General features: G+C 39.7%; 2 protein-coding genes across 2 annotated transcripts; one reads left to right on the forward strand and one right to left on the reverse strand.

Annotated features, from left to right (window-relative positions):
• Positions 1-4,837: 4,837 nt before the first annotated feature.
• LOC116921404 lies at positions 4,838-7,144 on the reverse strand. The gene is made up of 6 exons (XM_032927694.2): positions 6,939-7,144; positions 6,569-6,869; positions 6,270-6,427; positions 5,822-6,023; positions 5,514-5,744; positions 4,838-5,431 (listed from the first exon to the last, which is right to left on the reverse strand). Exons 1-6 carry the CDS (start codon positions 7,044-7,046, stop codon positions 4,968-4,970), a joined length of 1,464 nt encoding a protein of 487 aa, XP_032783585.2. The 5' UTR covers positions 7,047-7,144; the 3' UTR covers positions 4,838-4,967.
• A 4,380-nt stretch (positions 7,145-11,524) lies between these two features.
• LOC116921398 lies at positions 11,525-19,145 on the forward strand. Its single transcript, XM_045174918.1, has 7 exons — positions 11,525-12,967; positions 13,161-13,275; positions 15,998-16,735; positions 16,808-17,102; positions 17,167-17,416; positions 17,473-17,739; positions 17,821-19,145. Exons 1-7 carry the CDS (start codon positions 11,910-11,912, stop codon positions 18,347-18,349), a joined length of 3,252 nt encoding a protein of 1,083 aa, XP_045030853.1. The 5' UTR covers positions 11,525-11,909; the 3' UTR covers positions 18,350-19,145.
• The last annotated feature ends 632 nt before the right edge of the window (positions 19,146-19,777 follow it).

Raw genomic sequence — 19,777 nt, forward strand, 5'->3', positions numbered from 1 at the left:
TTTGTGTTGTAGCCTATTCAATAAACTATTTTTTCGGCTACTGCACCAAACCATCAAAATACTTTGCAATTAGCCTTCTATTTTTAATCAAGGCTTTCAGCTACTACACTGAAGCTCCGAAATACTACACCACTAAGGGTCTTCATAATATGTCTTTTACAAGCATCGAGAAACCCTGTTTCTTCTTGACTTGTGATATGGCCTCTTTCAGCCCCTGTATCTTTAGGCACTTAAAAAATTAAAGCTATCTTTTGTTTTTAATGAGAACCCTATTCCATTACCATTTTTGGCCACTACGCCGAACCTTCGAAATACATAACGATCAGCATAGTTTTTTTAAATTAAGGCTTTCAGCTACTACACTGAAGCTCCGAAATACTATACCACTAAGGGTCTTCATCAAACAACTGCAGCAATCAGACTCAATGTCTATGATGTACCGAAGTTTTCTTGCTCTAACATCAATTTACTAATAGGCTGCCTCCCACATTTTAAAATTAAATTAAAGATTGGTCAAAATAGCAAGCGCCGCACTTCATAAACAGAACGCCTGTATAGACCATAAATTCGAACGTCCGTGAGCCCTGTTTCTCCTCGACCGAAGCTTCGAAATACATTACGATCAGCATAGTTTTTTTTAATTAAGGCTTTCAGCTACTACACTGAAGCTCCGAAATACTATACCACTAAGGGTCTTCATCAAACAACTGCAGCAATCAGACTAAATGTCTATGATGTACCGAAGTTTTCTTGCTCTAACATCAATTTACTAATAGGCTGCCTCCCACATTTTAAAATTAAATTAAAGATTGATCAAAATAGCAAGCGCCGTACTTCATAAACAGAACGCCTGTTTAGACCATAAATTCGAACGTCCGTTAGCCCTGTTTCTCCTTGACTCGTAGTATGCCTGTTATTAGCATGGAGAAACCCTGTTTCTCCTTAACTTGTGATATGGCCTCTTTCAGCCTTGGCTTTTTTAGTTACCTCTTCTTGACTTACAAAACGGATGCATTGTTGCACTTGTAACCCTATTTTCCCTTAAATTATCAATATAAGTAACTCAAAACATCTGTGAGCCCTGTTTCTCCTTGACTCATAATATGCTGGTTAAGAGCATAGAGAAACCATGTTTCTCCTTGACTTGTGATATGGCCTCTTTCAGCCTTGTTTTTTTAGAAACCTCTTCTTTACTTACAAAACGGATGCATTGTTGTACTTGTAACCCTATTTTCCTTTAAATTATGAATATAGATAGCTCAAAAATACGTGAGCCTTGTTTCTCCTTGACTTGTGATATGGCCTCTTTCAGCCTTGGTTTCATTAAGTGCTTCATCTTGGCTTACAAAATGGATTTGCACTTGTGACCCGATTTTTCCTTAACTTATGAATATAAATAGCTCAAAACATCCGTAAGCCCTGTTTCTCCTTGACTCATAGTATGCTTGTTACAAGCATTGAAAACCCTGTTTCTCCTTGACTTGTGATATGGCCTCTTTCAGCTTTGGGTTTTTTTTTAGATACCTCTTCTTGACTTACAAAACGGATGCATTGTTGCAGTTGTAACCCTATTTTCTCTTAAATTATGAATATAGATAGGCCAAAACATCCGTGAGCCTTGTTTCTCCTTGACTTGTGATATGGCTCTCTTTCAGCCTTTGCTTCTTTAGGTACTTAAAAAACTGAAGTAATTTTTTTTTTTCATTAGACCCTATATTGCATAAATTTTTTAGCTACTACACCGAGCTTCGAAATACATTGCAATTAGCATACTTTTTTATATCAAGGCTTTCAGTTACTACACTGAAGCTCCGAAATACTATACCACTAAGGGTCTTTATCACACGACTGCAGCAACCAGATCGTGTCTGTGCAGTATCGAAGTTTTCACGCTCAAACATACTTCATTTACAATTTCACAAAGGAACTCAGTTTCATTTTAATATTCACATTTCAATTTTCTAATAGGATTTCTTCCACATTCGAAATTTAAAATGAAAAATTGATGAAATAGAAAGCGCCGTCCTTTATATACAGAACGCCTATTAAAATTTACGAACGCAAATTTGAACATCCGTGAGCCCTGTTTCTCCTTGACTCATAGTATGCCTGTTATGAGCATTGAGAAACCCCGTTTCTCCTTGACTTGTGATATGGCCTCTTTCAGCCTTTGTTTCTTTCGGTACTTGGAATCATTTGCAAGTACCTCTTGAAAAATACAGAAATATTTGAAAGTTCCAGCTGAACAGAACTGGTCCAGTATTTACTACCGTGTTCCATTCTTGTTTCTTAAAACCATCAACATGTTGATTTGGTCTCATTTTTCATCACAAATTATTTTAAAAAAAACACTGTCCAGTAAACTTTCAATCCATTTAAATGGAATCAAAGCTAGTTAATTTTGGTTCGGTGCTCGTATACATTTTCAACATGGAGACGAATCGATTATCATCTGGAATCCATCAGTATAAAACCGTTGCCCGATTGTACAATGAAATTTGATGAATGTATTGCAATCGTGAAATATATTCACTCAATAGTATAAGCGTGTACAAAATGTATCCCAGATCTACCCATTTAATCCCAAACCCCAATTTAAACCATGTCGAGATCTCCTTCTGGATATTTTTTTTTTTCAGTTTTAGTAAGACCACAGAACATCTGTAAGTCTCGTTTCCCCTTGACTCATTGTAAGGCCGCTCTGAGCCTATACACCTAGTATGGCACTACCAAACGTAACTGTCTTAACCTCTTTATCGAGGTACTGCATTCCTCCTAATACTCATTTTCACTTCAAGATCCGACCATGTCAGAAAATACTCAATTCACTAGTTTTCATTAAAGCATTCCTTAAATTACCTGCCCATTTTCTTCCAGGCAGAGCCAGAGATTTCTTTTGTACCAAACACCATGAATCAAAGGACGTTCTAAAACTCCTTTCGAGTAATGACTTTGGTCTCCGAGTTCCAACGCTCATCAAGTTAAAAAATCTCAGGTATCCAACCGTAAGTAAACAACCCGAAATTCTCTTTTTAAAAAATTGCTAAGAAAAATGTGTAAAAACTGGCATAATTCTTTTACATCTCAACTTGTAGTTGAACAAATGAATCCATCGATGTTGGTTTCATTTATTCAACTGAGCGTATAAAATGTAAAAGAACTATCCTTGAACAAAAGTTTCATCTTCTGTTAAAATTTTCCAGATGAGCTTGATGTGCATCTCATCCGGTCAACTACAGAACGCAAACTGATGGAACGCTCTGAAAATTCAAGCTTTTAAAGGGTTTTCTTGGACAATGGAGCAAGCAAAGAGATGTCCATATGGGCATAGCTCCATCTAGAAGATGCTTAAGGAGGGTAAGTGATTAGTTCGAAGTCCTTGCTCCCTGGTGAAATACCCAAGGCCAGGATTAGCAGATAACGGGTCGAAGTGGGGGCATTTTCCGGCTTCATACGTTCCTACTAACAATAGACTGGTATTAATGATTTAAAGATTTTATCCAGTATAACATGGCATTAAGAAAATAAAATCTTCATCTGTAGAATTCCAGGTAAGCAGCTATCCCCCACAGAATTTTCCTAACCCGACGCTCGTTCCCACTTCAACACCCTACAAGAGAAAATTCAAGCTTAAAATTCATATGAGAATTTAGACTACAAAGGTAACATTAAATGTTGGATTGTTGCAATTACAAACCAGGCTAATATAGAAAATAGAATGAGAAAATTGCTGATACATTTTGAATCTTAAAAATGATTGCAAAATAGACATTATAGCCAGATAAAATGGAAGCTCCAAAAATAAATGAAAAATAATAAATCTTAATCAGATCAGCATCTCTGGTTTGCAACATTAGAGAAAATGTACCTGCCGCTGAGCCATCTTTTGTTATTACACGCTAAATGCCCATTGAACCAGAAACTCCTTTACAAATCTTTTGTAAAGGAAGAAGTTGTTATAAATCTTTTGTAACCACTATTCTCTAGCTGTTATATTACATAACACAACACATACCGTTCCATTCTTTGGCAGGTGGTGACTTTTTCATTTGTTCATGTGCCAATGCCCAACACTTTTCCGTTCAACCCATTATGTCATAGGAACAATGTATGAACTTGAAACCCTGCAAATGAAGAAACAATTATATAAAACTAAGAGGAAATTATGAGTGAAGCAAAATATAAGATAACTACGGCTTCAATCAACTAATCTCTGGCTTGATGGGCTGGTATAGTAGATTTACCTTAGCATTTCCTTTTCCCAGCTCCTTCTGCAGACTGAAAATTAAAACCAAGATTAAAAATAAAACGACAGAAAGTTCATTGGCAAGAAATCAAAATTAAGTCAAATTAAGTGAGTTACCAGTAATTTTCTTTCTCTAATCACTGCGTTTTAAGTTTTAACGTGGAGCTGCCACTCCCCTGCCACAGTCTCAAATCTCCGATAGCGTGACGCTACCAGACGACAAATTCCTCACCACGCTCGTCGGCATTCATTTGTTTCCGTTTTAAATCAAACATGGTTGTATTTATTTTTTCTTTTAATTGTAAAATTTCTCATGGCTTTTGAGTTTTTTTCTTCTTTCTTTTTGTTGATAAGAAAAAATTGTGTTCCACTAGTTTAGTTTACAAAGAAAGTGCGTAATGGAAACGAAGAATGGCCACCATTCTCGTTGTTTTTCTAGGAACCGTTAAATTCCCCTTGGATTTTTCTCTTTGGCTGTGTAGCACTAATGTGCTAACTAGAACGTCAAGACCGGCAAAAATTCACCAGGGAATAGTGGTTTAATGTATTTTGCAGACCTCGAGAATGATACAATCAAGAGTGACCTTCATGTTTTGTAGGTTTGTCTGAATGACAAAAAACTTTAATCTACATGTATTTTTTTTTCTTTCAAACTAGATACACTGCCAAGCTGAACATACACGACAGGGTGTTATTATTTGGCTTTTGTTTGTGTTATTCGTCATGCAAAAATGTCTTCCTCCAGCAAAAATCCTGTGAAATGGGTCATTGGGCGCAGAGGGTCGCTATAAAGCATTCCGTTTAGCGTGGAGATAGTTATTTTGATGGTATCGTCGACAGTTAATTGCAACATGGACGGAATGGCCACTGTTCCATGATTAGCAGAACCTACAGGACCTCCGGATGCGACCAGCTCATCATTCTTGTGAATGTTGACGACTAAATCGGTGCCACCGGCCAGATCGACTGCTGCGAAATCGAAAACATAGATGCCAGATTTAGGGGCTTTAAATATTCCCGTTTGCTCATTCATGGCGCCTCCTTCATTAAGTTTCACCATTTCGAAAGGGGAGAGTTCTGCATTGGCAGTTGTTGCGGTAAAATTTGCCGTTTTTTGGACATAAAATTGGACGGGTTGCGATTTGACGTCGACGTAACCAACATAAGTCTCCCTTACATCTTGGCCTGGTAAGAACAAACAAACGAGAACAACAAAAAAAAGGTAAAAATGGTGAATGTTTTACCAACGAGTTGATTTATAATTGACCTAACGAGAAATCGCAGTAGACGAACACGACTTTTTGATCCCTGCGTATAGAGTACAGCCCATTTAGAAGATAACCAGTTCGCCAGAGGTCCAGACACGAGGTTGGTACGTTGGCCTCCGCCGATTTGCCGACGCACTCCAACTTGCCGAGGGTGTGGCTGCCTCCTACGTAGCTGGTGTGTCCGAAATTGAGGCGCGTCACAGGCAGCACTCGCTTCAAGGTGATTTCTCCTACATTTTTTTAGTGCACAGTTTAAATTTGTTGCACCTATTCGATTGGACATGGTGGTTTTAAATAACGTGCAGACCGTTGTCTGAGAGAGGGACGGCCACATTGGCATCACAGTTGCATGGCAGCTCGGGCAGGATGCAATTGCCGTCTATAGCACATTGGCAAATGTGTGCGGTCTCATCAGAACCCGACCAGAAATTTTGCTGCTTGTCCTCGATATCGTTCCACCAGGCATAATCAATGTCTTCCACCGTGAAAGGTCCTCCTATACAATTCACCTAAATGTATAGACAAAAAATAAATAAATAATAGTAGCAGTTTTATTAGAGTAAAACCGCGGCTTGTGCGCCATTGCGGCCGGGCTTAACATTTTAGAAAAGAGTGCCGTTGACAGGATGATGGATGACGAATATGTGTGCGTACAGAGAAAGGGCCGGTTGAGGTAATAAGACTGGGCGAGACACACGTAATGAGGAACTGACGGTAGTAAGAGTCTAAAGCAAAAGTGTTTGGCCCTTTTTTACTTGAATGGATTGGTAACATTCGGCTGAAATCTCGGTCAACGCTTTCAACTGCCGGATGGTTGAATTCGAATACACGATCGGCCTTGAATAGCAGCCGGCATCGGGACATTTCGGAATGGTAATGGTTGATTCGCTATCGTGCCCCACGGCCGTTATTCCTGTGTGTGTTAAAAGTTTTTGTCTGTTTCTGTTTTTTTATTTTCAAAGTGATTGATTGTTATCAACATCTATCCCGCCCCAGACAGCCACACGTTGCACCAATAACTTTATCGATACGTGTAACAAAAGCTTTTGCTTACCTGTTGTCATATCGCAGTAGACGTAAATGGATCCATCGCCGATTCCTACGCCGTCCGGATCAATCCAATACATGCCAGATTGGCTGAATTCCGGCAGGCCGCTGTCAAGTGCTTCTTGACATGTCCTCGGAGAGAAAACGGCTTTATTCTGAGATTTTAAATTATTGTTATGCAAAATGGATTCAAGTCGCTGGATTTCCTCCCGTAGCGAAACTATCTGACTGGCATGATTTTGCAATCGGAGTTCTTGATCTCGAAGTTTTGCATCCATTTCATCAAACTTGGCCATTAGCAGCGTCTCCTGTACCGAGTTTTAAATGCGTGACAGATGTAATATTATGATATAACTATAGTTCTTGTTTTGCCATACCGTGGTCGGGCTGCGTTGGACGGATTCCGGTGGATGAATTGCAGAACTGGCACCGGTGATGGACAACCAGCAGACGACAAGCACAACGTACGTCAAACACGACGGCATTTTTTGATTTGCCAAATAACTCGAATTTGTGATGGGTATTTTTCAAAAACCGACGGAACTGCGCTTTTGAAAAACGATTATCATTATATCTACATAGTTATATGGGCCAGTAGTCACGAAATCTCAAACATTTCTATTGGCACGCGAGATATGAAGAAATCGTCGAGAAATGATAAAAACGACAGGGGAGAGAGGAAAGAAACCGCCAAGGACTCGTAATCATTTTTTGTTGTTTTCTTTTCTTTCTAAGCTGTTTTTTATGTCCGGTAAAAAAACAAGACGAGAACGAGAATAGAACAATGTGGATGATGCACGGACCAGATATGAAACTGAGAGGCTATAATCGATAACAGGTATTAATCGCAGGTGGTCAGACATTTTGAAAATGCGTAGTTTTGCATTTTCGTGTAGTTATATAGGGCCGGTGCCACTTGTTTCCGTTTTCTGGATCCCCGTATTAATAAAGAATTTAATTGCAAATTTATTCAAGTTTAAAAACCAGACTTTTGTTTGCTCGTTTAAGAGCGTATTCTTGTTGATAACCAGGAATGTTTGGGCGAAGGGAAAAATCGTGATCCAGCACGAAAAATTGTTTTGGTTTGACGGAATCTTTTTCTCTTATCTTTTGCATACGTGTTCATTTGTTTGGTGAATTTGGACCACGTCGACTGCCCTTTGTTTTTTTTTTATTGATCTCCCAACTTTTGCATTCTGCTCGTATTTTATTTGCCATGTGCACGTCATAATACTGTTTTTTTTTTAAAGTGAAATTTCAATACATGCATAAACAAATTGTGGCACTAAATCTGGATATTTTAATCGATTTATTAGTTTTATTTTATCAAAACAAATAACGTTTTTCTGATTGAAATCGTGATTTGGGCACCAAACGAACATTCAAAACCGTAAAGTTGTTGTTAGCCTTAACATAATTCGTCGTGTTTCGTATTGAGAACAAGAGGAACATTTCCTTATATCGCTTCTTTGAAAAAAAACTGGATTTCTTCAAAAGAAACAAGAACCGAAAAAAATATCAAATAAGACCATAATCAAAGGACGATAATTCATTAGTTGCCGCACAACGGTACTACACACAGCTCGTGCTGTATTGACAAGCCAAATTCTGTTGGTTACAGTTTCCCGGAAAAATAATGCAAATGATTACCGTTAAAAAATTCAGATTTCATTTGCATCGAAACGAGTTTGATATGTTGGCTACCAGTAAGAAGAGCACAAAAAAATGAAGCCGTTTCTCGTGGATGTTAATCAATTCCATGGAAAAATTCAGTCGAGTCATTTCCACTTTTGCAATTCTCAGCAGGACCCGACGTGAAAGAAATTAAAATGGTAAAATAAAGAAATTCAAAGAAAAAAGCCAAAATTCCCGTCGCTTGGGAGGAGAACGGGAAAAAAAGTGGGTGCGGTCATGGCCGCCAAAAAACAAAAAAACAACCCTAGTTTATTAAATCCATTGATCAGCTGTTGACTGAGACATTGTAAATGTATTTCGACCTTCATTTTTTTTTGTTTTTTGGCGTAGCTTTTTTTCTATGTCGTGTGACAAAAATTAATTGAAAAGGTGTCACCAGTGTGTGGGAAAATATTTCATACACAGTTGTCTTGACCACGTTCGAAGCCGAATGTCGATGGAAACGGGTTTTTTTGGCTTTTCAGTTTTGGTTTCATACAGAAAAAGTGTATTACAATCCTTATTAGATATCTGCGGCCATGTTTCATGACATTTCCAAGTTAGGCTTAGAAATATATTTTCTGGGTTTGAGAATAACAATTAGACACGTTTCAGGTGAATCGTTTCAAGTAGTTCTGCATTTCGGCATCGAATATGCAAATGAATTTTATATTTTGGCTTGTCAAGCAGCGATTTAACGAATTTACGCATTTGCATAAAGTACTGGTTTCCCAATATTGGTTCGCCATGAAACTATAACCTGGCATACGTATGTTAATTAAGAATTTCCATATTTTTGTTTATGCCACTGTTTAGCCCATTGACACGTGTACCAAAAATTGTTTTTCGGTGGACGATACTTCAAAAAGAGGCAGGGTAAGAAACAGAAAATCCTCGTCAAGGTCATGGGAAGTGTAGGGAAACTAAATGTTTCGCAAAGTATTCCTTTGGGAAATCAGTATTTCGAAATATAATCTCAACTGTAAAGAGATTCAAGGACAAATGAATTTCAAAAAAGTTCAAAGAGGGAGGCAGGGTGAACAAAATTCAAGAGATAAAAACAAAACAGCCAGAAAAATATGTAAATGATCAACGTCAACCACCCCCACCCAAAACCCATTAAACCGATGACTATTTTTAAAAAATTTACTTTTGAATAGATTAGCAAATCACATGTCGAAATTTGTAGGAGGACAGGTAAAAGTAGAAGTAAGGTGAAATTTTGAAGTTTTGGGTTCGAATCCAACCGCAGTCTTTTCTCTTTTTTTTAACACCTGGCGATTCTTTTTTTAGACTTTGCAAGCCAAATATCAGTCAAATGCTGATGGACATGTGTTTCTTCGTCGGTCAGCCATTGTTTTTTTAACCACCACTTACGTGACGTACATATACCCTGGCCCTTTCTTATTTCACTACAATAGATGCCATATAAGGTTACAGACAAGACCAAATTTGCCATTAAACTGATTTGCACATCTACCGTATTCAGGTGATTCATAGAACACTGAAAATACATAAACAGGTGTTATTGAGCAGGGCTAATTTGGACCGACCCTAAGGGGATGATGTATTCCAGGTGTCCCGCATTTTACGGCTGCAAGCGACGGATATTCCCGTTTGGTAAGTGTAGCACTCACGGCGGACAAGAATTTGTGAAATCGTGTTGGCTATAATACACGAGAAGAAAAATGAAAAATGAATTTACGCATTCCTGAACGGCACGGGCAACGCCCATCTATATACTACGCAGCTAACGAATAAACATTTTTCTGTATCCTGGTGATACGAATCATAAAGAAGAAAAAAACAAACCTGAAAGCAATACAGCTGCGTTCACCGTCGGACGATATTCAAAGACACGGATCTATTTTTTCTTCTGAATTCTGAAATCAGACAGAAGATAAAACTATATTGGCGATAGGTAAACTGTTAATTGCTTTTATAGAGGAAAAAAAATGCGCTTTTTAGTTGTGAGTCATGTTTTCCTAGCGTCCGTAGAAATTATGAATTTAAAAAAGGGTCTCACAATATGCGGCATTGTAAAATTTGTTGAAAAAGTTGACGTCATCGTCGATCAGGATTTGTTTAGCCTTGCACCGTTCCAACAGAAAGACAACATTCTTGCATTTTGAATTGAGGTCAGTAATATCGATTTGTTACATTTAGGTTTTGGTGCGTGTTGGACAAGACGGTCGTTCTAAGTCGTCCTGTACAATCACTCCCGCGTTGATGTCCGAGTTGGGTAAAGCTCAGCAGACGCTGTTCGTGAAAGGCAGCGGAAGTCGGGACATGCTGTTCAAGAGAACAACAGCCATCCAGTTGAGTCATTATTCATTTGGAAAAATAACCATTTATGGCCTTCATTGGATCGTATTTCTTTCGTAAGGCAACGTGCAGCAATTATTTTAATATTTAAGTCAATCATGGCAGTCTGACCAAAAGAATATTTACCCCACCCAGCAGAACTCGACATGAATGTGCACATTTAGGCTAATTGGCTTAATGTGTGTTATTGAATGCACACATTTCGTGACTACCGCCAAAATTACCTTGTGCGTAGATCCAGTGACAAAAATGTTTGGCGATATGCGATCAAAGTACCGTGCATCAATCGATAATAATGAGCAATCTCTTTGGCCAGTAAAAAATTGGAAACAAGACACGAATTAGCATAATAGTGGCTGCACGACTGGAACACTAGTCATTACTTTAATAGACTTAAACTAAATATTTTTTTGTCTTGCATAATTCCTAGTATCGATAACAAGAGCTAGATCCAAGGATTGCTTTCAAATTTCGATGTCATATTCACGAGACCTCAACGTTTTCTAAAATGCGCATGCAGTTTCTTGCCATCCGTTTGACGTGCATCTGTACAACTTGATTTCCATAATTATTATGTAACCACGAGGTAATTCCGTCAAAAAGACTACGATTCACGTCGCTATGCAAATAATTTTGTTTCACCCATGCCCAGTATCAAGCTGCAATAAAAAAACTCCAATAATAATATGGGGTGTGATAATCTCGACACGTGTGTGCCGATTTTTAAAGGTAAAAATAAAAAATAAAATAAAGGCAAGTCGCAACAAAAAAAGGGGAAAGGTATCACAGGACAAGAATAAAAATAAAACGCACGCATAAAAATTCTATAGAACTATAGCGGCATCGAGTGTTGTGTATATGAAACGAACCAAAAAAAACAAAAAAAACAACAAGAAAACAAGTATAGAAAAAACCAAACTTGATTTCGTCAGCAGAAAAGATGGAAAAGAGACCGGAACGTTGTGGCATTGGTCCAGTGCATTGCCAACTTTGAAGCCGTGCAGACAACCCTAGTGCCGCACGCGACGTTGAACGAAAACGTCCCATTTTATTTTACGCTTTTAATTCACTGGAACAGCTGAATAACAAACAGACCCGCCCTTTTTAACGAGTCCGTGAGAAGAAGAAGAAGAAGAAGAAGAAGAAAGAAAGAAAAAGAAAGAGTTTCTCTCACGAGTTTTTTGGTGATCAGTGTTTTTCTTTTATCTTTTTGTTGTTGTTTTTTTATTGTGGCGGGAATGGTTTGATCGGGTCCATTCGACCACCCACCTTTTCTCTTTACGATCAAGTGTTTTGTTGTTGTGAAATTCCATTTAGAACAAGTAAAACAACAAACTACTATTCGAAAAATGGACGAAGAATTATTGCCGGCCGCGATGGCGCCCATCACCGTAGTTCCTAGCAACAATTATTCGTCAACGGCACCGTCAAGTCCATCCATTTATCCGAACCTGCAGCCAGAAATGGCGGCCGAAGAGCCATCGGCTGGACGACGGGGCAATCCATCTCCGATTGCGAACCGACCGCAGGAAATGATTGTCGAAGAAGTGCTTTCAAATAATGGCCAATTGATGAATCAAGCGACCAGTAGCTATCTGAGTGGTAACGTCAATTACAATGGGGGCAACGTCACATTCCATTCGGCGCCACATCGACCTAAAAACAACCGCAGAAAGTCACGTAAATTGACGTTAACTCAAGTCTGTTCGGACGAAGCTGCTTTGAAATCACCGAAAATCATCCACCATCATCCGCCGGAACCGACGTCGCCGCCGCCGATGAAGCCCATCGATCCGGATCGCATTTCCAATAATTCCAGTTTAATTGGGTTCGATTCGGACAATTCAGCCACTTCGGCATCGACTTTGTCTTCATCGTCTTCGCTCAAATCGGGACCCGAACGTAAAATCAACCGAATCTTTTCCATGTTGCAATCGATGCAGCAAACGTTCATACAACAGCAACAACCACAACAACAGCAGCAACAACAGCAGCAGCAGCAGCAGCAGCAACAAACGAAACAGAAAAACGTAGAACCAATTTACGAACAGCCAAATCAATCGTCGGGCAGTATGGCTTCCGGTATCGATACGATCCAGGCAAACGATCGTCGAGGTCAACAGCTGCGCATGGATTTGCAGCAATCGTCCGCTTCCGCTCCGCCCAGGCAACTGCTGTACGGTCTGGGCAGAAGTCAAGATTCTTTAATGACTTCACGAATATCTGGCCCGCAAGTCAATAAGATTTACATGGCGCCAAACGTTGGTGGTGCAAACGCCAACAACAAAGGACCCATTTACGCCAGTTGGAATGGCTCGCAATGTTCGGGATATACGTGCACGACCATGACGAGTGACGGAGCATCACCACCGCTAACGCACGCCATGCCTTTCCACAAAGACGGATGGTATGTTCTTTTGTGTGTGTGTGTGTGTGTGTGTGTGTTGTCTGCTACAAATTGAATAATGATAATGTCAACTGCCATCTATGTGTCATTTGATAAAACCCGCTTCTTTCACTGTCATCAGCTCGAAATTAACAAAGTTTGCACGTGGATTTCTCACTTCATTTTCCTGCTACGTTTTCTTTCGTAATTACAGGACGTCGCTTTTCATCGTCGGCAGCTCGACTTACGCCCAACTGCTGGTCGTCATTTGCATTGTGGCTGCCCTGTCTGAAGTCGTCACTCACAACGTTTCGTTCATTTACTTCGAGGTCAGTTTTGCTCAATCTCAATGTCGCCTAGTCTACATCTATCACATAGACTTTCACTTTTCAGAGGGGCGAACGGGTGGGCATGAAATTCCTTTTTCGATATGCCAGACATTTGTTTTTGTTTGTTTTTTTTTTTCCTTCTATTCATCACGTGCTCTAGATTTCGCTGTGTAGTCATAACGGCAGTTTTTTTTTATAGAAAGCGTGCAGAGCTCGTTTTTCGGGTTAAGTTCGGCCACACCCTTTGAATAGGGGCACAGACACACTCGAAAAAAGATCATGAGCTTCAAAAAAAGATGCCTTCCGTTCGATTCCACGAACTTAAGTTAACCCGATGAAAACGGTACATCCAAATGGTCCATTTTCTGGGAAGGTAGGGATTTCGATTTGCCGAGACCAGTTTTGTGAGCAAACATCCACGAAAAACTAGAGACTACCTCGAGGAAGAGAAAAGGAGAAAATTATTCAAGTAATTAAAGATGAACAAAATATCGTCTGCAGTTTCTTTGTTTTCTCCTGCGCGCTCTTAAAGTGACAGAACAAAGGAAAGGCAAACAACAAGTGCAAATACTTTTAAGGCATTTTCCAGTAGTCATTAAGACTCTGCGATAAGCAGTACGTCCAAATGTTCGTCGAGTACAGACTATAAAACTAGAACAGACGAGTTGGTCACGTTTTTTTTTTGGTGTTTTTAATTACCCCAAGTGCTACAATCTCGGGCAAAGATGTTTTGGGCTGATGAGCAATTTCATGTACTCCAGAAGGACGTGTGCAACCTAGGTGACTAGTTTACAACCTGTAACTAACGTACACACTCTAAATTGTACGTACTTTGATCGAGAGATAGAGGTGTTAAAAAATAAAAAGAGAGAACTAGGCTAACCTTAAACCTTATTCGTTTGATCTTTTATTTTTCAATTCTTTTACTCGTGGCATACGACCTCCCAAAGAAACACATTCTCTCTTTTTTTTTTTTTTTTTTAGATTGGATAGTTTTGATTGACCTTCTCTGCTTCATCGACGAGAAATCTAGCACTCCACATTTTTTGCGTCCATTTTGTGTGTGTGTGTGTTAAATGCCATGACATTTTCTGGTCCTTGTAGAAATTTCCATGCAAATTGCGTGTTTCCTTCTCAAAGGACAGCCATTTTTTCGGCACCTTGATTGAGTGTTGCGCAGTCAAATCAGCAATTTTGGTGTTCAACACGAAATTAAGGTCGGGTTTGTTTCCTCTGTTGTAAAGTCTAGGTCTAGACAATATGATTTAAAAACGAGTCAAAAATCATCTCGTTGTGCGCCACAAAATAATGTATTTGTTTGAAGCCTGTTGAAAGATTGCTGTCAGCAGACGAAAATGAGAGAGAGGGAGAAACCGGCTTCTATATTTACGTCTGCGCAACGATGTTGATGTCCAATTTTTCTCGGTCTGATTGATTTCCTTGGATAATAACCATCAAAAGTCATGGAGAAAAAGTGACAGTTTCTTTGCTGTTGTTAATGACGAGCTAAATAGTTTCATTCAAATATCGATACGCTTCACTGGCTCTTGTCTTGATTTCTACCTGCTGCAGAATCAAAGTTTGCGAAAAATGGATTGAATGAAGGAGAGCAAAAACAAATTTCTCTTTTTTTTTTCTTGTTCCAAAGAAAAAATCAAAGAGTTTTGTTCTGCTGTCGTCATTCAATTGCCAATAGTAGTCGGGTCAGACCCTGAAATGTTTTTGGTAGAAAACGTCATCCTATATAGCCTTTAATCAAATGTAGGTTAATGAAAAAACCCGTTTACTGGCGCTACCCATTCTCCTTGAAAGCCCAATGACAGGAATTGTTGCGTACATGTACGTATAGCCTATAGGCCTATGTACAAATCCGCTCGCTTCATGACACGTAATCATGTCCGTGGCCTCTTTGTAAGGCTAATAACCAAAAAAAGTGATTTGAAAAACATTGGGCTGTCATGGCCCACATCATTAAATAATTGAATATCAATGGTTGTGAAATTAATTAACTCTTTAAAGATACATAACTGATAAGAAAGAGTTGTAAGCCAAAAACGCCCAGGACAACACGGATGAAGGGTAATTCATCATCATTTAAATATTGCAGCGTTCACCATCTGTTTTAAATTCTCTGTCTTTTTTTTCCTCCCCATTTTTGTCCCAGTACGTTCGGTGAAATTTACCTAAAGTTGCCGTCTCAATTCTCGGTTGGGCTCTTTTATTTTGAGTCAAATACCTATTCCCGTTCATTACGCAATTAAACGAAAAGTTGGACCAAAAGAAACAATAGCCTGGGGTATAGCCAAATAGCTTGGCTCTCTATTTGCATACTAGCAGTTCAACAAGCAATGCAGTTGCATGTTGCATTCACAATCGAGTTGAAAAGAGAGCAACATTTCGTGGAAATTGCAAACGTGTTGATGCCATTCTTTTTTGGACTTTTTAAATTTAGCCCAAATGCATAATTCGACAAAAAAGCCAATGTTTCTCCTCTAGGCTGTACGGTATATGTGTTTTATTCAAATGATATCATTTTTAGCTTTAATTTAGTCGTCTGCATGCGATTTGTGAGTACCTAACCTAATAAGGGCGTTACCTTGTCAGCACATTTGCGCCACAGGGTGACGTTTACAAATTTTTCATGTGGCAATCACGTACAAATGTAGTACAAACGAGTGACTGATGGCAATTTCTATTTCTATTTATTCTTTCAAATTCACAGACTTTCTTCGCCTTTTTATACACCGTATCGATCGTGTTCTTCCTGTACGTGTTCGGCTATTTATTGCGATCGAAAAGACGCCGAGAGGAGAAGAAACGGCTGAGGAAATTAAGCCGATGGAGGGAGTCGAACATGGCCAATCCGACGACGACCACCGGCGAAGATGAAACGAGTGATTACGACGCTGTGCGCAATCCGGAATCCAGCGTGTCGGTCGAGAATGAAATCGTCTCTGCACCGACGCCTTTACGTCGATTCTTCAATCAATTCAGCAACGAGCGCAGGAGATTCAGTCGAACAGATCCAGTCGACATGGATGACTCGTCGAAAGGCGTCAGCCAGAATCCGCATCCATCGTCACGCAAAAGCAGCGCCACCAAGCAATGGATGCCGCAGAACTTCAGCCTGGGCGGAGGAAGTTCGCCCAACGAGATCGTCTCCTACAGCACGATGAATAGTAACAGCGACATTGTCACAAACACCAGTGGCGTGGCCAACGGTCGGAAGGCGAGGAAAACTAAAGTCTCCGATAGTGAGCACAGCCATGGAAGTCTGTTCTTAAGGGCCGGCGCTGTGGCTTTCGGGCTGGGCACTATGATTTATGACGGGCTGGAATTCGGCGCCTTTCTCGAAGTGCCGCCCGATTCGCCTTGTTTCGCTTTGCTGCGTGGCATCAATCCGCTTCTGCACGCAGCCTTCGTCTTCTTCCAAATGTATTTCATCTTCGTGTCGGCCAGGGTATTGTGTTAACCGTTCATTTTAAACTGTTCATTTCATTATTTATTTATTGATTCATTTCCAATATTTCAGCTCAATATTCACAAATTCAAAGTGATTGCTCGTTTTGGATTGATGCACTGCGTTGCCACCAACATTTGCGTTTGGATCCGGACGTTGGTCAGAGAATCGTTGAAAGAAATCAACGGTCATTATCATTATTACGATAAACTTGCCAAGAGCCAACAATTGCAGCAAAGCCAACCGGTGGCCGATGGCTATGAATCCGTTTCCAACGCATTCCTACATCACATTGTCGAGGCTGTAGCCGCCGCGGCCGGAAGCGATGAAAGTTTTGAAGGAGGAAATTCGGCCATTTTTGATATAGGTAACAATGTTCTTAGTAAATTGCATCAGTTTTAAAAAAATATATATTTGTTCCGAATGGACAGTGAATGAAACTTTGGGCGATGCGCTCATCGGCGCTGCAACTTCAGCCGCACCGACTGTTGGGGCCGTTAAGAGCAAAAAAGAAATTAGTTTGTGGGAATTGACGGGCAATGTCTCGTGTGGCCGTCGCATTTTCCTGGGCAACATCATCATGGACGCTGCCCCATTCCTCTACCCTTTCCTCATTGAATATTCGCTCATTGGTGCTGCAGTTCTCTACGTCATTTGGGAACACATCGGACTCAACCCAAAGTATTTCAATCCGCTGATAAGCGCTTGAAACTTGACTAACATTTTCGACATTTCAGGTACAAGACGGAAGAGAACAACCGAGGCATAAAAGAAGAATCGATTTGGAACAGCAAAACTCGTCAATTGAGGGTCGATTGTGTTGGAGCTTCCAAAGGACTTTTCATCGGCCTCTTTTTCCTGACGGCTTCGCTCCTCTGTCTCGTTTTATTCTTCATTTTCGTGCCCATGCCGCAATTCAAACGACTGGGACTCATCCTGGGCGACGCGGCTCATTGCACTTTGCTTCTCGTTTCCATCTTCGCCATGGCGTTAGGCGCCTACAGGTTATCAATTATCATTTCACGACAAATTCAGATGATCTTGTCTGTCTTAAATTAATATTTATTTTGTTTTTTTGTACACAGAGCCCGGCATCTTCATTTTCATTCGGAGCACATGGAAGAGCTGGGCAGCATTTTGTTACGGATTTCTGCCTTGGGCATTTTTACTTATTCGGCATTTTCAATGATCGCCGGAGCGCTGGGCAGTTCAACGGAAGAACCGCCCACTTTAGTGTTCATCAACGGCCTGTTGTCCGTCATTGAAGTGACGGTACAGACGATTTTCATCTCGGACATGTCGAGACGGAGTGTCAACACAGCCGAGCAGGATTTGGAGAAGCCGGGCAGACAATCGGTCACTTTCTTGTTGATCACCAACTTGACGTTGTGGCTGGTCTACACTTTTGAAATGCAAAAGGTCGAAGCCAATCCGGTCCAGCTGAGTTTTTACGGTTTCTTGCCGTGGACCATCGTGCAGCGCATTTCTCTTCCGCTGTGCATCTTTTATCGATTTCATTCGGCCATGGTGTACGCAGAAATTTGGAAAAACTCCTATCGATATCACGGACCTATGGACGAAACGATGGCACCCGGTGGATCTGAAATGAATTAAACGCACGCGTTTGTTTCAACGATGTCAACCAAAATTCGATAAGGTGTTTCCATGTTGAAATAGTTCCCTTGTATATTTTGGACGATTTTTCAATCTTTCCATATCCTATTATACTTTTTCCTTGACGTCAACAAAAACGAATGGTTTTTTGGGATATTAGATCCCACATGTTTCCATAGACGTATGAAATGTGCTGCCTTTTTTCAATGTCCATTTTAATATCATTGTTGATGGGACCGTTTTTGAAACGGAGCATATTATGTGAGTTCCACGAACTCATAACACTATATCGTAATGTAGGCAATAGATCAGGTGCAATGACGTGTTCATATCCCATTTTTATAAAGTGCACTGTATTTGTACATTTCCGGATCGACTTTGATTTTCTATTCCAGAGTAGTCCGTGTCTTAGAGAGGCGGATATTCCATCAAGTATATTAGTTTAAACCTCTGCAATCTTCTTCGGAAATAATTGGCTCTTTTCCCATGTGCGTAGTGTGAATTTTTGTATTTAAAAGATGAACTCTGTTTTCGCATTCCTAATGCTAAAATGGTTTTAAGAATGTCACTTCCAGAGGAGATTTCTCCTTGTTCTTTGTTTTCTGATTGATATGACAACTGTCTGGTGTGCAGTTAATAATAGCCTCTTTGGAACAGCAGTAATCTTAATTTGGAGGGAAAAGACGTTCGGCAAATGGTAGAGAAACTGATTCTTCTGGATATGGGAAAAGCAAAATCCATAACTACTCTATTGTAAATGTCCGATTGAATATAAATGTCATCTAGCAATAGTTAATTCCGGATTCCACTTTTAATATTGATCATTCTTCATTTTTTTGTTAACTTATCAACTGCCTTAGAATTACAACGTCAAATGACGACGTAGTTTTAAAATTTGTAGTAAATGGCAGTTTGAAAACAAGCAACACAATTTTGGGTCTTGTGTTTGTTAATTCTTTCAATGAAACTTCAAGTAGAGTCAAAGTACTTCGACTATGGAGGGAGATATAATTTTCCATGTTTATTTTATTTTTTTTTTTATGATAACGCTATTTTCTTCGACGAGACATGGTCATGACAAATATAATTCATTACATCGACATCTTGTTTTTGCGAAGCAATAATTGTCATACGGATTGAAACAGACAGCACCTGAAAATGGAAAAGAGTTAAAAGAATTTTCTTTTTATCTTTATAAAAGATGCTGCGAGGAAAAAAAGTTAAGGGAAGGGACTTGTTTGTGTAACTTGACTCGCAACAGTTGAGTGATCCACCGTAGTGCGTGCGTAATAGTCCTCACAGGATCCGCGGAGTTTACCGGGTATTCCCCTCATTTGTATTCCAGAATCTCATTATGGTGTCTCGTTTTTGCTATTAGATATTTTACGAGATTTTGTGGCGTTTTGTAAAAAGTAATACTTTGAAACC

The sequence above is a fragment of the Daphnia magna genome, linkage group LG1, assembly GCF_020631705.1.
Source record: "Daphnia magna isolate NIES linkage group LG1, ASM2063170v1.1, whole genome shotgun sequence".
Classification (NCBI taxonomy): domain Eukaryota; kingdom Metazoa; phylum Arthropoda; class Branchiopoda; order Diplostraca; family Daphniidae; genus Daphnia; species Daphnia magna.

Coding starts and splice junctions, on each gene's coding strand:
- LOC116921404 (XM_032927694.2), bottom strand. CDS start 7,046: ATGCCGTCGTGTTTGACGTACGTTGTGCTTGTCGTCTGCTGGTTGTCC. Junction 6,870..6,938: donor TCCAACGCAGCCCGACCACG/GTATGGCAAAAC, acceptor AACTCGGTACAG/GAGACGCTGCTAATGGCCAA. Junction 6,024..6,269: donor AATGTTACCAATCCATTCAA/GTAAAAAAGGGC, acceptor CTATACATTTAG/GTGAATTGTATAGGAGGACC.
- LOC116921398 (XM_045174918.1), top strand. CDS start 11,910: ATGGACGAAGAATTATTGCCGGCCGCGATGGCGCCCATCACCGTAGTT. Junction 12,968..13,160: donor CCTTTCCACAAAGACGGATG/GTATGTTCTTTT, acceptor TCGTAATTACAG/GACGTCGCTTTTCATCGTCG. Junction 17,417..17,472: donor CACATCGGACTCAACCCAAA/GTATTTCAATCC, acceptor TCGACATTTCAG/GTACAAGACGGAAGAGAACA.